The sequence below is a fragment of the Populus alba genome, chromosome 1 (assembly GCF_005239225.2).
Source record: "Populus alba chromosome 1, ASM523922v2, whole genome shotgun sequence".
In the NCBI taxonomy this organism is placed as follows: Eukaryota; Viridiplantae; Streptophyta; class Magnoliopsida; order Malpighiales; family Salicaceae; genus Populus; species Populus alba.
The window spans coordinates 38,142,105-38,159,139 of record NC_133284.1 but is presented as its reverse complement, the minus strand read 5'-3'; the positions used below and the strand labels follow the sequence as shown (position 1 = coordinate 38,159,139).

The 17,035-nt window shown below is 34.9% G+C and overlaps 1 protein-coding gene across 1 annotated transcript; it reads right to left on the bottom strand.

The window, feature by feature from the left end:
- On the bottom strand, positions 1-2,947 carry LOC118058145 (protein SIEVE ELEMENT OCCLUSION B-like). Its single transcript, XM_035070856.2, has 7 exons — positions 2,715-2,947; positions 2,513-2,614; positions 1,966-2,414; positions 1,763-1,872; positions 1,499-1,641; positions 926-1,417; positions 1-829 (listed from the first exon to the last, which is right to left on the bottom strand). The coding sequence occupies exons 1-7, from the start codon at positions 2,904-2,906 to the stop codon at positions 185-187; spliced, it is 2,133 nt and encodes a 710-aa protein (XP_034926747.1). The 5' UTR covers positions 2,907-2,947; the 3' UTR covers positions 1-184.
- Between the last annotated feature and the right edge of the window lie 14,088 nt (positions 2,948-17,035).

Below are 17,035 nucleotides of genomic sequence, written 5' to 3'. Positions count from 1 at the left end.
TTACATCGATCACGCTCAAATTTATTTTATGGTATGGAATATCAAATGCAAGGTCAAAATACTGTGCGCCATAGCTGGGCAACATGCCTCACAACGCATGAAAATTGAAAAGAAAGAAAAGATCGCACGCAACAACATTATTTACTGGCTGTATGAGCTACAAGGAAGCGTAGCAGCTGATAATTTACTTGGAGAGCTCGTCTGGTATGACCTCATCATGGCAGCAAAGGAAAGTGGAGAATTTCTCCATGGTGCGGTTGCACTCTGGGCATTTCATTGTCTCAGGGATCCTCCCCGTAGTCATTGGGAAATCGAAGCGGCTGCAGGGACGAGCAATGCCGCGGAGCTGGAAGTGGTGATCTTGGAAGGCCATATCAAAGCCCTTGACAGGCACTTGGTCCTTCCACAAATCATACTCAACCAATGTTTGCAAAACTGTGGTACTGTAACCGTTGACCACAACATTAGACCCATTGCTTAGCACAGCCCATCCACCTTCTCTGCCGTAGCTAAGCAACTTCTTGATTTCTTGCATCATAGGATCATGGTCATCAAGCTTGCCTAACTGAATCTTGGAGTACAGCATGCTCTCTAGCCTGGTCCAAAAGAACCACATCATGGTAAGGTCTTGCCAGACGTAACTGAGCTTCTCCACGGTGATTTTCGCTATGACTCGCCGGACTTTCTCCCTTTTGCTGCTCTTCCCCACATAAACCATCTCCAGGGGAATGCCGGCTGCCTGCGCCACAGCACGTGCGCTGCTTGTGAACTTCCTCATCCATTCCTCGTCGTCTCCTCCGTACAAGAAAATGTACTTTCCTTCGTTGATCTGATGATCAAAAAAATATTGAATCAAAAGTCAACGCGATTACACATACACACGTATAATGTATGTATATTTGGATTGATTCTATAATGAATTTACCCAATTAAGAATCACTGGGTCAATGCCATCAACTAGAAGCTCAAGCCTCCATGTCTCATCCTTCCAGAGAGATTCCTCTCTCAAGCTAGTGAAAGGGAAGGCACTGCTTCCCCAAATCCACATCATGTGGAGTGCATTTGGGGAAACCACCTTGCCTTGAGGGTCAAGCACCACAAGAATAGGCTTGTTCCGAAAGTGCCACACCTCCTTGATGAACCTCATGACTGCCTTCTCAATCAGTGAAGGGTGGTACACTGTGAACCATGGCATTGAAGACTGCATGCTTTCAAATTTCCCCTTCATTGGATCACTCCACTGGACTGAACGGTCCACAATTGGGATCCAGACCACCTCATACTGACTATCGAGCCTAGCTCCGTGATGCCTGGATTCATTGTATATCTGTTCGAGAATTGAAAGCTCATCGGTTGACATGTCGAGGCCAGAAATGAGCAAAAGCACATTTTTCCTTCTTAGCACATCTAGATGGACCTGTTAAATTCCAAAGGAGGTATGAGAATTTTTTTACAATAGATTGATAACATAAATAGAAGAAATGGTAGAAGAGCAAACTCTTTTCTTGGAAGAACCATCTATAAGTGGCTGGATATCATCCTTGGCATAAATCAGGGCCTTTAGGACCTTCATGTTGTCAATGTGGATCATTTCAAAGAGATTCTTTAGCATTTGAAAGGATTCGACGTTCCTCTTTTCATCTGCATCAAACACCGTTGGTTTTATAAGCTTTCTCGATCTATCTTCGTACAATAATTTCCTGTTTTCTTATTACCTATCCAACACATGATAGCATAATAAAAAAGTTGCTGAGGTGCAAACCTATGTATTGGTAGCAAGTATCCAATTGCTTTCTGAGATGGTCAAGCATGTTGCTGAGTTTGTGAGCCAAGGTGGATAGCTCCCATGCCACAGTGGTTGATATAGAAAACCTGAAATAAGTGAAGGAGAATGTTACAAGGAATACATGCATGATGTAACATATGGCTCAATAAATTAAAGATGGTGGACTAGAAAAAGCATACTCGTGTCCCATGGTAGTGAGGCTAGTAATCTGAGCCTCACAAGCCACCACACCCCTCATGGTCCAGTAGACAGCAGTAGGGATATGGGCCATGGCTGTGGACAATGCTGGTACTTCATTAGAAATGTAAGCTGGCGGTAGATCCTTGAACTCAACCACGCACCTAGCCACGTCCATCATGACCTTGATCAGATTGTTAATGGCATCGAAGCGAGGCTTCAAGGGCCCTGATTGTTCAATGATGCTAGGCAGTTGCCTGAGGATTGCCATGGATTTGGCAAGTTCGTTTGATGAGTAAATCTGGGCAAGCAGCCAGAATTCTCCATAATTCAAAGCAAAAGCTGTCAAGGTGAGCACGAGCTTGGCATCCCAGGAATAGCTTGTTAACATGTTGAAAAGTGAGACGGTTGTTGCGTGGGCATCTGTCCCATCCAGTGCCTTGTAAGCAATCTGCATCAAAATTAAAAACGCGGAATTTAAAATTTGTCATCGATTCTTTAGGTCAATGCCTATATATCATATATTAGAATTGAAAGACATTGTATAACCTCGCTGGAAATTCTGTCTATAGTATACGACAGTGCATCGAGCATTGAAACAAAATTGACATGGTATGTCTTGTCCTCCATTTCAGCATGGGCCTGGGAAGTCTGCGTTATCAGAAGTGATCAGGAACATAAAAAGAACAAGAAATAATAGAGTTAAGTTGATATACAGATTAATTTCCAAGGATGAGTTTTAGTACTATACCGTCAGAGAGGAATCGATTTGCTGGGTGGCATGTTTGAGGATGTCTTCAACAAGGAGGAGAAGAGTTTTGACATCAACCTCTCGGCCATCAGGAGCATGAGTTCCTACAATTTGTTTCATCATCACATTGTCATCAGACATTGTTAGCATGCTGCCGCGGTCACTCTTGATCAGTTGCTGGCCTGATGCCATTTTGATCAGCAATGGATTCTTTGGGTTACGGGGAAGTAGAGAAGATTGGCTTGTGTGTCTTTGTTCCATATTTGTCATGCCTATTTATAATATTAGAAATGGAATAAAGCTCACTTGAATCACCTAATTCCTTACTTCCTTCGTAATCAAAATATTAGGGACGTTAAAGAGAAGGCTATACTTTTGTGGTCTTTATGTCCACCCTTATTCCTCTTTACTTTATATAACAAATCCGATAAAACTCCGTTACAATAATTCCAAACTCCCTTTTCATAGTAACTCCCTTTTCTAGCTTTTGTATTCTTGACATTTTCCTCACTACTATTTTAATTCTCTCCTCACATCACTTGGGATCTGCCAGATAGAAGAAAAGAAATGAAAAGAGAAAAGTTGAAGAGAATTATTTTAATTCTACTTCAGTAATTCCTCTTTTTTTTAAGATTTGGAAGAGAAAAAGAAAAAAGAAAAAGTTAAAGAAACTCTTTTTTTTATATATGAGAATTAGTAATTCCGTTTTCCTCAACATGGACTTTAAATGCTTGATATTAACATGTTTTATATTTGTTATCTTGTTCACTTTTAATACTTAATTGCTTGTTAAAGGGTTGATCTAGATTTATGTTGTATAACACTTGGTACAACAAATACTTAGCACTTTCATAACCTATACTGTATGGTATAACCGACACCTGAGCTATGAAAGGAACTTGATTTGTTGTTAATTTAAGTTATAATCATGAATGTCTGACAACATTTACAAGTATTAGCATTATTCAAATAAGATAACTAATGTAACCATATTAACAATTTATAATTTGATTGGAACCTCCTTCGTGTGTGGTTTTCAAGTTGAGTAATAAGAGTTTATACTATACTTGTTTGAAGTACCATTAGTGGATCCTCTAACCTTGACATTTGTTTTTATCATTGTTTAATCCTTATATTAATCTTCCATCTCAAAGCTCTCATTAACTTCTTCCTCTTCTTCTTTATTACTACTACTACTACTACTATTATTATTATTATTTACATTCTTGTTATATTTTATGTACATTAAATATGCTCTGTGTTTGATCAAGGATCCTAACATTGTTGGTTTTGCCTTGTTCATTCGTATCAGAAATCTGTTTATATTATATAATATATCTCTTTGATCTTTTCATAAAATCAGTATATATGTTGGAAACCTGTGACCCGATCTTTTAGATCATTCTTAGGTATAACAACGCCACGTACTAAGTATTATTATTATTACTACTACTATTAATATTATTATTACTATTACTATTATTGTTATTATTGTTGTTATTTATAATTTATACAACTAGCCTCTCTGTGGTTCGACCTCGGTCTTACCAGGTAATTTATTACTTCGACACTCCTGCACTTGGGATAATAATTTATTACTATTAATTTATTACCGGGTAATTTAGTACACTCCTGTACTAAGCTTTTGGTCGTGTCAAGTTTTTTTGGCGCCGTTGCCGGGGAGGTAAATTCTTGTATAAATTATAATATTTAATTTATTTTTTTGCTTTTCACTTTTCATTTTTTCTAACTTTTGTTTCTTTTGTTTTGTTTGTTTCCTTTTCTTCTCTTTTCTTTTCTTCCTTTTATTCTCACACGTGCATGAGAGTTTGGTCACGTACATTAAGTGGTCGACTTTGTAGGGTATCCTCATCATTTTCAGAAAATATAGCTGAAGAAGATAATCAATTGCTTCATAATGAGAATAATGAGAATAACCATATGAGAACACTTAGAGACCACATGAATCCCACAAGAACAAGTGCACCCTCATGCATAGTTTTCCCTCCTGATGCATCTCATTTTAATTTTAATCCAGGCATTATTCAACTTTTACCTTCTTTTCATGGTTTAGACCTAGAAAATCCATACTTGCATTTAAGGGAATTTGAGGAGGTCTGTAATACCTATAATGACTCAAATTGTAGCATTAACACCATTAGATTAAAGCTTTTTCCTTTTTCATTAAAAGATAAAGCTAAAACATAGCTATAAAATTTGAGACCATGATCTATTCGTGCTTGGGATGAAATGCAACAACAATTTTTAAAGAAGTTTTTTCCGTCTCACAAAACAAACTCTTTCAAAAGACAAATCATCACTTTCACTCAAAAGCCAGGAGAAATATTTTACCAATGTTGGGATAGGTATCGAGACTTGCTTAATACTTGCCCACATCATGGTTTTGAAACATGGAGATTAGTTTCACATTTTTATGAAGGTTTAACACCTAGAGATAGGCAAATGGTTGAATTGATGTGCAATGCAACTTTCGAAGACAAAGACCCTAATGAAGCAATGGAATACCTAGACTTGCTAGCCGAAAATGCTCAAAATAGGGACTCCACAAGTATTTATAAGGCACCAACTAAAACTCAACCTTATATATCTAGTGAAAGTATGCACAACCTTAGGGAAGATCATGACCTCCAAGCCAAGTTTGCATCTTTAGCTAGAAAAGTCGAAGCACTTGAATTGCAAAAGAGTGGTTAATTAAAATTTGTTCAAGACATTGTGTGTCAAATCTGTGAAACCAAGGAAAACTCAACAAATGATTGTCCAACTTTGCCTTCTTTTAGGGAATGCCTCCATGAACAAGCCCATACTTTAAACAGTTTCCAAAGGCCCAATCATAACCCATACTCACAAACGTATAACCCTGGTTAGAGAAATCACCCAAACTTTAGTTGGAAGAGTGATAGTAACAATGCACAAACTTCACAGCCACCATTTCAAGCACACCATAATTTCCAAAATTCTCATGGATATGCACCTCCTTATGCTCCACCTCCTAGAAGAAATCTTGAGGAAACATTGCATGCATTCATTGAAAAGCAAGAGGCAATCAACACTCAACTTGCTCAAAGCATGAAAAATTTTAAAGATGCTCTTACAAAATCAACATTTGCTCTCAGTTTCCAAGAGAAAGGTAAGTTTCCATCTCAACCACAACAAAATCCGAAGGGGCAATACAATGCAAATGCAAGTAGTTCTGGAAGCCAACACATGGATCAAGTCAAATTAGTCATCACTCTTCATATTGGTAAGGTTATTGAAAAACCCACTCTTGAACCTTATGAGAAAGATGAAGAGTCTATCTCTGAGGGTAAGCAAGAGGTTGAACCTGAACATTGCAAAGAAAAGGTTGATTCCCCACCAGCACTTCCATTTCCTCATGCCATGACTAAACAAAGTAAAGTCAATCACAACTCTAAAATCTTTGAAACTTTCAAACAGGTAAGGATCAATATACCTTTGTTGGATGCTATTAAATAGATTCCTTCCTATGCTAAATTTTTGAAAGATCTGTGCACTGTGCACTGTTCCTTTTTAGCCAAACAAGTGCCATTCTTGAGAACAATAATGCTTTGAAATATAAAGACCCTAGTTGTCCTATAATTTCTTGCTTTATTGGAGAAAAAAAATTGAAAGTGCCTTACTTGATCTTGGAGCTAGTGTGAATTTACTTCCATATTCAGTCTTTCAAAGTCTCAATCTAGGTGAGTTAAAACCAACCTCTGTAATTCTTTTACTTGCTGATAGATCTGTAAAAGTACATCAAGGAATAGTTGAGGATGTGTTACTATAAGTTGATAAATTCATATACCTTGTAAATTTTGTTGTCTTGGATGCACAACCTGTTGAAGCAAGTAATTCAATTCCTGTCATTTTAGGACGTCTATTTCTTACCACTTCCAATGCATTGATTAATTGTAGGAATGGACTAATGAAGCTATCATTTGGAAACATGACATTAGAGATGAATATTTTCAACATTTAGAAGCAACCTGGAGATGATAATGATTTACAGGAAGTGGACTTTATTGAAAAATTAGTTTATGATCAATTTCAAACCACTTCCAGTGAAACTGAGATTAATGAATCTGACGATTTGCAAATGGTCTAATTTCAGGAAGAATTAAAGGCATGTTATTGGAGACCACAAATTGAAGAATTGCCACCACGATCAATGAAGTCCATACCTTCAAGTGTTCAACCACCAAAACCTGAATTGAAGTCGTTACCATTTAATCTCAAATATTCATTTTTAGGAGAAAATAAAACTTTTTCAGTAATAATCTCTTCCAAACTTAATGCACGTCAAGAAGGTAAGTTATTACAGACTCTGAAAATACACAAAAATGCATTAGGATGGACCATAGCTGACATAAAAGAAATTAGCCCTTTAATTTGCACACACAGGATTTATTTGGAGGAAAATGCTAAACTCTCTAGAGAAATGCAACGAAGGCTGAATCCTAATATGAAAGAAGTAGTGAAAAATGAAGTCATTAAGCTTCTAGATAATGGAATCATTTTTCCTAATTCTGACAGCAAATGGGTAAGTCCTACCCAAGTTGTACCCAAAAAGTCTGGAGTCACTGTGATAACAAATGAGAAAAATGAGTTAATTCCAATTAGAACTGTTACTGGTTGGCGCAAGTGCATTGACTATAGGAAACTTAATTCAATGACTAGAAAAGATCATTTCCCTTTACCTTTCATGGATCAAATCCTAGAAAGAGTTGTAGGTCATGAATTTTATTGTTTCCTAGATGGATATTCAGGTTACAATCAAATTGAAATTGCATTGGATGATCAAGAGCAGACTACTTTTATATGTCTATTTGGTACTTTTGCATATTGAAGGATGCCTTTTGGATTATGCAATGCACCAGCCATGTTTCAAAGATGCATGCTTAGCATATTCAGTGATATGGTTGAACGTTTTCTTGAGATTTTTATGGATGATTTTTCTGTTTTTGGTGATTCATTTGATGATTGTTTGACTAACTTAGAAAAGGTTTTAAGTAGGTATGAAGAGAAGAATCTTGTACTGAATTGGGAAAAATGTCACTTTATGGTAACAAATGGCATTGTACTTGGTCACATTGTTTCATCGAAAGGAATTGAGGTTGACAAATCTAAAATCGAATTAATTGCCAACTTACAAACACCAAAATCAAATTAGGACATGCTGGTTTTTACAGAAGGTTCATCAAAGATTTTATTGTAATATCTAAGCCCTTGAGTAACCTTCTAACAAAGGATAATATTTTTGAATGGACTGAACATTGGGAAGAAGCCTTTGTTAAACTTAAAAACTTGCTTACTTCTGCTCCTGTCATTCAACCTTCTGATTGGTCATTACCTTTTAAAATAATGTGTGACGCTAGTGATTATGTCGTGGGTGCTGTCTTGGGACAAAGAAAAGATAAGAAGCCTTATGTGATTTACTATGCAAGTAAAACTTTAAATAGTGTTCAATTGAATTACACCACCACTGAAAAAGAATTACTTGCAATAGTATTTGCATGTGATAAATTTAGGTCTTATCTTGTTGGATCACCTGTTGTTGTTTTTAATGATCATGCAACATTGAAATATCTTCTTTTTAAGAAAGATTTTAAGGCTAGATTGGTGCGGTGGATTTTGTTACTTCAAGAATTTGATATCACAATCAAAGACAAGAAAGGCACCGAAAATGTTGCCGCAAATCATTTGTTAAGATTGACAATAGATTCAAAATCTGACATCATACCAATCGATGACTACTTTCCCAATGAATCTTTACTTTCCGTTTCTATGATGCCTTGGTTTGCTAATATTGTTAATTTTCTTGTTTAAGGATAATTGCCAGCCCATTGGAGTACACAAGACAAAAGAAAGTTCTTGAATGAAGTAAAGAACTATTATTGGGATGACCCGTATTTATTTAAATATTTTCTTGATCAAATATTTCAAAGATGCATTCCTGACAATGAGGTAAGTAGTGTCATTAAATTTTGTCTTTCTAAGGCATGTGGGGGTCATTTCTCGTAAAAAATGACAACTGCAAAAATCTTACAAAGTGGATTTTACTGGCCCACCATGCTCAAGGATTCACATGCATTCTACAAGACTTGTGAAAATTGTCAAAAGTTGGGATCTATTTCAAAACGTCATATGATGCCTTTAAATCCTATTCTTGTCATTGATATCTTTGACTATTGGGGTATAGATTTCATGGGTCCATTTCCTCCATCATTTGGTTTCGTGTACATGTTAGTCGCAATAGATTATGTTTGAAAATGGATACAGGCAATTCCAAGTCGAAACAATGATCACAAAACAGTGATAAAGTTTTTGAAAGACAATATTTTGAGTCGATTTGGAATCCCTCGAGCCATGATAAGTGATGGTGGGACACATTTCTGCAAGAAGCCATTTGATTCTTTAATGAAGAAATATAAAATCACACACAAAGTTGCCACCCCTTATCACCTTCAGACAAGTGAATAAGTAGAGCTTGCTAATAAAAAGATCAAACAAATCTTGGAGAAAACAATGAACCCTAATAGGAAAGAGTGGTCTTTAAAACTTAATGATGCACTTTGGGCTTATCGAACTACTTATAAAACATCATTAGGTATGTCACCTTATAGACTAGTCTATGGAAAACCTTGTCACTTGCCTTTGGAAATTGAACATAAAGCTTATTGGGCTATTAAAGCTTTCAATTCAAACCTTGATGATGCTAGTCAGCTGTCAAAATTACAAATAAATGAGTTTGAGGAAATAAGAAATGATGCATTTAACAATTCAAGAATTCCTAAAGCAAGAATAAAAGACTTTCATGATAAGAAAATACTGAGAAAAACATTCAATGTTGGTCAAAAAGTCTTGTTTTATAATTCTCGACTCCATTTATTTCTTGGAAAACTAAGATCAAGATGGAGCAGTCCTTTTATTGTAAAACATGTGTATCCATATGGGACCTGTGATATCGAGAATCCAAAGAATGGCAATGTTTTCAAGGTAAATGGGCATCGGTTGAAAATGACTCTATTGAATTGAGTGATCCTGTATATAAAGAGTGATTCTTTTTCTCACATTGTTTTGTGTTCTATTTTGTTTTTTCTAGTCTCTCTCTCACCTCGGTCAAATGGCAGATAATGGTACTCCGTGACTTAAGTTGGTTCTTTTAGTTTCCCATAATAACTGATATCTGTATATATTTGTACAATTCTTTGCTCTTTCTCCCTTCTTTGAATCTCTTCTCTAATTCTCTTTTGAAAATGGACACCACTCTTGAAAAATTGAAAAGGTATTTTCCCACTCTGCCTCCAAATGCGATTACAAATATTTAACATGCTAGGTGTGCATGATTGAGGTTGTTAATGAATCATGGAATTCCTGAAGATATTCGTTGGCTAATTGAAGCAAAGGTCTGATTATCAGGTGAGTCCTCCAATTCTTTCATTTCACACATGCCTAGAACAGGTACAAGCACTTTTGCAAAGAAACGTCGTGCAAAACGACTGAAAGTCTGTCACAGATGTGCCAGATGGACTTGCAATGCAACATGTCGTTCTTTAGGAATGGTATTTGTAAACCATGAAGATAAGATACAATTCATTAAGGATGGCCTGAGTAAAGGGTTTTTAGATAATCTTTTGTTGACCCTTGAGACACATCCTAGTGGAGATGTGCATCATGTAATTCATGATTTATGGCCACAATTCCATAAAGAACATGATCGACTTAGTTTTGGGAATCTGACTAAAAAAGACCCTGTTTGCCAGTTTTTAAGAAAACTAGATGGGAAGCCTATCCCCGACCCATAGAGGGCGTTTAACTCGTTCTTGTACGTAAAACCAAGGGAAGATGTGAGCCACAATCACAACTACCTGTACATGCATGCTTTGTCAAAATAAATAAATAAATAAAGAGAGAGAGTGTGAGACAATAGCTGGCCTACATATAGGTGGTATGATTGCATTTTCAATTTCTCATCTATAAATTCTTCTCTTCCTTCCCTTCATTTCTACTTAACCCATACATTCATCAAATATAGAAGTGTGTAGAAATGTCAGGTTCCTCAAGTCATCACATACAAAATATTTGTGTTTTTGGTGGATCTAGTCCGGGGAAAGAAAAGGAGTTTTTAGAATCAGCAAATCATCTTAGTCGGGCACTGGCTGAGAGAAAGATTCATTTAGTGTATGAGGGAGGCAGCCTTAGGTTAATGGGAGGTATGTCAATGGCTGCATTTTTAGGAGGCAGTCAAGTTTTGGGGGTTGTCCCCAAAGCTTTAGCAAATGGGGACATCATTGGAAAAACAATTGAAGAGGAACTACAAGTCCCCATAATGTCTAACCGACTGAATACCATGTTTAACCATGTTGATTCCTTCATTGCCTTACCAAGTGGTCTAGGCACATTGGAAGAGATCTTTCATATTTCATCTTGGGCCCAACTGCACATTCACCATAAACCTATAGGTTTGTTAAATGTTAATGGTTTCTATGATAAATTGTTGTCTTTCCTTGATCAAGCTGTGGAACAGGAATTTCTAACATCTTCGGCACGACAAATCATAATTTCTGCTGCTATTGCTGAACAATTGATTGACCAACTACAATCTTTCATCCCTGTCATTGATCCCTGCATGAGTCACCTAAATTGGTCAACTAAGGAAAGCTGTTTTTGCTATTATTAAAACCATTTGATAAAATTGTTATTAGAATGGCACAGTAAGGAGTCAGTTTTATTAACTCTTGAGACGCATCTTAGTAAGTATCCTTATTAGGATGGGAGAGTAAGGAGAAAATTTTATTGACTCTGGAGACACATCTTAGTAAGTATCATTATCAAGGTCTATCATAACACTTCTTGAAATATTCAGGTTTACAAACTCTTGCATTGTTATCACTTGATTCTGCTCATATACTCATTTAACAAGTATTCTTAAACCTTCATTTTCACACACACACTTTAACATCATATCGTGAGTTGCACATTGGATTAGTACATTAATTATGTTCTTTTGTTGAAGGTAACAACTAAGGGAAAGGGATAAAATATAATTTGTAAAAAAAAATTGATAATATTGATGATGATAAAAACGTAGATAAGTTTGGTTTTGTAGCCTCTTTAACCCAAGCAATTAAGCCTGAAGGGGTGTTTTAACACCTAATACCCTAAAGTCAACTGACTTGGAAGCTATTGGCCCAAAGTTTGTTACATGGGTTAAGGAGAAAAGCTTAAGGGAATCAAACATTGCACTATGTACATATCAGTATCTGCAACCCGAGTTGCTAACCTCGTAGGGGTGTTTCAACACCTAATGCCCTAAGACCAACTGGTCTGGGAGTCATTAGCCGAAAACTCGTTACATGGGTTAAAGATACATTGTGTCTTAAGTTGTATGTGTATATAAATAAAAAAAAGTAAATAAGAAAAAAATAATAATAATCTCAACCCAAGGAAGTTAACCTTAAACATTTGAATATAATATTGTTTTCTTCCAACAAAAGCCCCATCATCTATGTTTTCATACATTGAGCATATAAAAAGAAGGTTTATTAATATCTTGTTTAAGAAGTATGAAGCATGAATATAAATTTAATGAGAGTTTGTTTATCTGGATAGATTAATGGAAGTTGAATGATGAATGCCTTGCTTTGTGGAACTTGCAAATTATTTTTCTATTTTAACGCTTTGATTACTAGGGACTAGTAATAAGCTGGTTGGGGGGTGTGATTAGTACTTAAAAGTGCATGTTTATCAAGGTTTAATATCATCATTTTGTACTTAAAGTATCAATAACTCCTTAACTAAAGCATGTTTTATAATAACAAGTCTAATACTATAAGATACCTTAATATATGGTAAATGTTCATCTTAAATGCAGGTCTATCACATAAATCAAAGGATTGATTGATGAATTCAACTACTGAAATTTTGAAGATAAAGAATGGTGAAGCTTAGAAAAGAGATGTTAGTGGAGTCCAAACTGGAACATTGTTCAGTAATTGGGTCCTATCTCGAGTTCTAGATGTCCAAATGATCTCACATTTCTACACAGATTTGGTAAGACATAGGCCTACAACTTTCATGTGGACACCAAGATCTAAGAAGGCCATTTTCAAGTCCAAATTATAGCAACAACAGAGAAGTCCGAATCTATCCTTCAGCCCAGATACTGTTCAATGTTCAGCCTATATCTTGAGTTTTAGAAGTCCAAATGACCTCAACTTTTTTTTTCTTGGAAAGCTAAGAGAATTTCCTAGAACTTTTATGAGTACATATGGTTCTAGTTCTGATGTTAGCAATGATGTTTTATTCAGACAAGAAGATAAGGATTTTCACCAAGTTAAGATGTGGCCACCCACTCAACAATTATTCATCAAATCAATAGTTCTAAATTTTAGCCTATAAAAGGATCCTGACATTGTTGGTCTTGCCTTGTTCATTTGCATCAAAAATCTGTTTATATTATATAATATATCTCTTTTATCTTTTCATAAAATCAGTATATAGGCTTGAAACCTGTGACCCGATCTTTTAGATCATTCTCAGGTATAACAACGCCACGTACTGAGTATTATTATTATTATTATTATTATTATTATTATTATTATTATTATTATTATTACTATTAATATTATTATTACTATTACTATTATTGTTATTATTGTTGTATTATTATTTATAATTTATACAATTAACCTCTCTATGGTTCGACCCCGGTCTTGCCGGGTTATTTATTACTTCGACACTCCTGCACTTGAGAGAAGACATCAAGCTTTTGGTCGTGTCACTACCCAATCATCCTGGGTCTCAATCCCACAAACATCATCATCAACATCACAACCACAACATATATAACATACATTGAACAACAAATATCATTATAGGGAAATAAAGGGTATAAACATGCATACATGAAACATGATTATATTAATTTCATAATTAAGTTCATCTATTCAAGTTTAAACATCAATTATACAAATTAAGTTATATAAAAGTTGTAATATTACAAAATACAAGGGTATACTCCCTATAAATTAGACTACAAAAAATAAACATAAGCTAGGATCTACACTTGTCGTGCATGCGATGGTCCTAAAATAAAAATCCATATTATTGAAACATGAAAAATCATAATAATATAGCAACACAAATATTCAACAATTTAAAAAGACAATCATGCATTCATATTTTATTTACTTCTTCCTTTTGGTTTTTATTGGAAACTCTTTCTCCTTCAATTACTAAAAATCATTTCCTCTTCCATTATCAACCTCTACTCAAGATTTCATAAGATTAGCCATGATTATTTCGCTTAACACATTACCGATACCAATTTCACTAGTATCATCATCACCCCGTAGGAGTTGATGCAATGTGATCCCCTTACCCGGGATCTTACATGCACTTAATGTATGCTAGCCAATACGTGGTGATCCCCTTACCCGAGATCCTAACATACACTAAATGTATGCTGGCCAAGAAATGCTGATCCCCTTACCCAGGATCCTAACATACACTAAATGTATGTTAGCCAATAAGTGGTGATCCCCTTACCTGGTTATATTCTGAATATTTATCTCTTCTTAACATTGGTTAGTAAACGGATTCACCGTATAACTAACCCTAACTATCAAACAACCACAATGTCCGCACTGGTAATTTAATTCAATGGTAGCCTTAAGAACTAGATAAGTTGATTAATCAAGAAAACATAATTGTTCGCAGTCTATGTTTGATTTGATTGAATGTTCTCCCTAAGATTAATAACATAGATCCATCACAATTATTAAACCGAGTTGCTTCCCAAGTTCATACATCACAACTCCATTTTTTATATCAAACTTAGCAATAGATTGTCTACAATAATAACTTATAGTCCGCCTTAGCAATTAAAATAATCAATCATAGAAAAAATATGCATAGGAGAACAAACATATTCATCATATAAACTGAAAAGAAAAGGTGAAATAAATCTCACAATTCTTGAAATCCAAAGGTTTTTGTGTCCTTGCAACTAAGAAAAAGAGTTTAGCCTTGCATGTTTGTTGACCAACTAATACAAAAGAAAGAGGAATGCATGATTTCGGGTTTCTTAGAGGAAGGGAGCATTTTTCTCTTGTTGGTTGGCTACCTCCTCCTCTTCTCTCATTCTTTTTATATCCTAGAAAACCGTAGTCTCTATTTTACAAAATAGTCCCCCTTAAGTAGACAGTTTATATTTAAGTACTTCAATAACTATTTCCCTAAAAAAGAAGAAATAGCATTGCATGAAATCTTCAAACTTTGACTTAAAGGAGATAAATTGTTGAAATAAAAACTTGGATGTTGGTTCAGATGCTTCGGAACGTAATTTGGACTCATTTCTTCATGAAACTTGTTTGCTGGCAGAATTCAGTTGTCATCTTTGAAAAATCATATATCCCTCATATGACATAGTTTATGGCTGCAATTAGGAGAGTTGATAGTTCTTTGAGTCAGGAATCTAAAAAAATTAAGTTTGCATAAATTGGACTTTTGTAGCTCTAGATATTCAAGTTGGAATTACCAAAGGTCACCACTGGCAGATTGCAAGATTTGACTTTGAAGGCTAAGATTTGACATTGATTGAAAGTTTAGGGTTAGTTATCGGTGCAATTAAAATAAATTGAAAGTTGGAGGACTAAATTGACTCTGGCCAAAACCTTAAATTAAAACACGAAAAAACCCAAAACAACATCGTTTTGAATAATTTAAAAAAAAACCATAACACCTCGTCTAGTTACTATTTATTATCTTCTTCTTCTTTTGGCACAAAAAAATGCTCGAGTGGCTAATTTTTAGAGGAATTTAATACTTCATATCTCCACCAAATTTGACAACATCTGAACCAAAATAAACACCTGACATTTGTCAACAACCAGGTATGGTTCCCTTAGGACGATTGACACCACAGTGGTCACAACACCAGCCTAAAATGGCGCACTCAAGTAGCCTTTAACTATCAAATTTAACAGTTCATGTTACCAACTTTGAACCAACGATTGAGATTCTTCCTAGCTGAATCAAGGGTCAAAATCTTTCCATAATGAAGATAATATTACCCTATTTCATCTCTTATAAATAGATTTAGATTTCATGGCCTGAATATCAAGAAATCAGTGTGCAAAGTTGGCAAAACAAAACATTTTTTCCCTAGATTTTGCTTCTCCTTCGCTAGTCTCACTCTCCCCTTTTTTTTCTCCACCTCCAGCAGCACCACCACCTCCTACGACCATGCATGATTTTCCATGCAACACCAGGAATGCTCTAGCCTTTCCCCCCCCCCCGCCCCCATCTAGGCAAGCCAACCACCTATTCTTCTCACATAAACAACCCACCTCGCCTATTGTATTTCACTATAACCCTTAGGTGAATCTCAATACATTCATAAATGATAATCCATTATTTATATTAAACCTATATAAAATAATGATGACAGCATGTATTAATTAACTATGTTAACTAAATAAATTTGCAAAAATCTTGGTTTAGCTCTAATTTATTCAATCTATTTTAATAGTACTCTTAACTTATTATCAATTATCTACATCAATTGAAATTTCTACACATTTACCAAAAATTTCAACTTGGCAATAAAATTGATTAGATATAAAATAGACTCATTAATAAGCCATGATTTATTTTATTACAAAAAACCTAAGTAAAAAATTATACATAAGTTTCATCAATTTACAAACAAATATAATTTTATAAAATCTAAAACAAATCGTAACATGTACAAATCATAAACCCATACAATAAATTTGAATGAAAAAAGACTATAAAATAAATAAACATCCAAACAAAATACATATACTACAAAAATATGCAAAAACAATTGATATTTTAAAAAATTGAGTTCATATAAAAAAAAACGGTAGATTTGCTTACTTAAAGTGAAGAATTCTCAATAAAATTTGAATCAGAACATAAATATTGACAAACTGAATGTTTTAGTAGCTAGATTTGTTGTGAGATGTTACATTTTTATTGCGATTTGGGAGGAAGGGTAGCTATTTGTTGCAAAAAAAAAATGCATAAAAAAGTAAAAGAAATAGAGGACGGGGAGAGAATGGTCGATCGCCAAGTCACAAATTAAATATTACTGACGAAATGACCTATAAAATTATTTTGTTGGTCATTTTATCGGTCATTCTGTTGGTACAAATGTGCGCAATAAGATTTGATTTTTTTAAATCCCACTATAAATCTCTTTATAATTTTCTTGATATACACCAAGATAATTTTTTTGTTAGCATATTTATAAACATACTTTGCCATGGGGA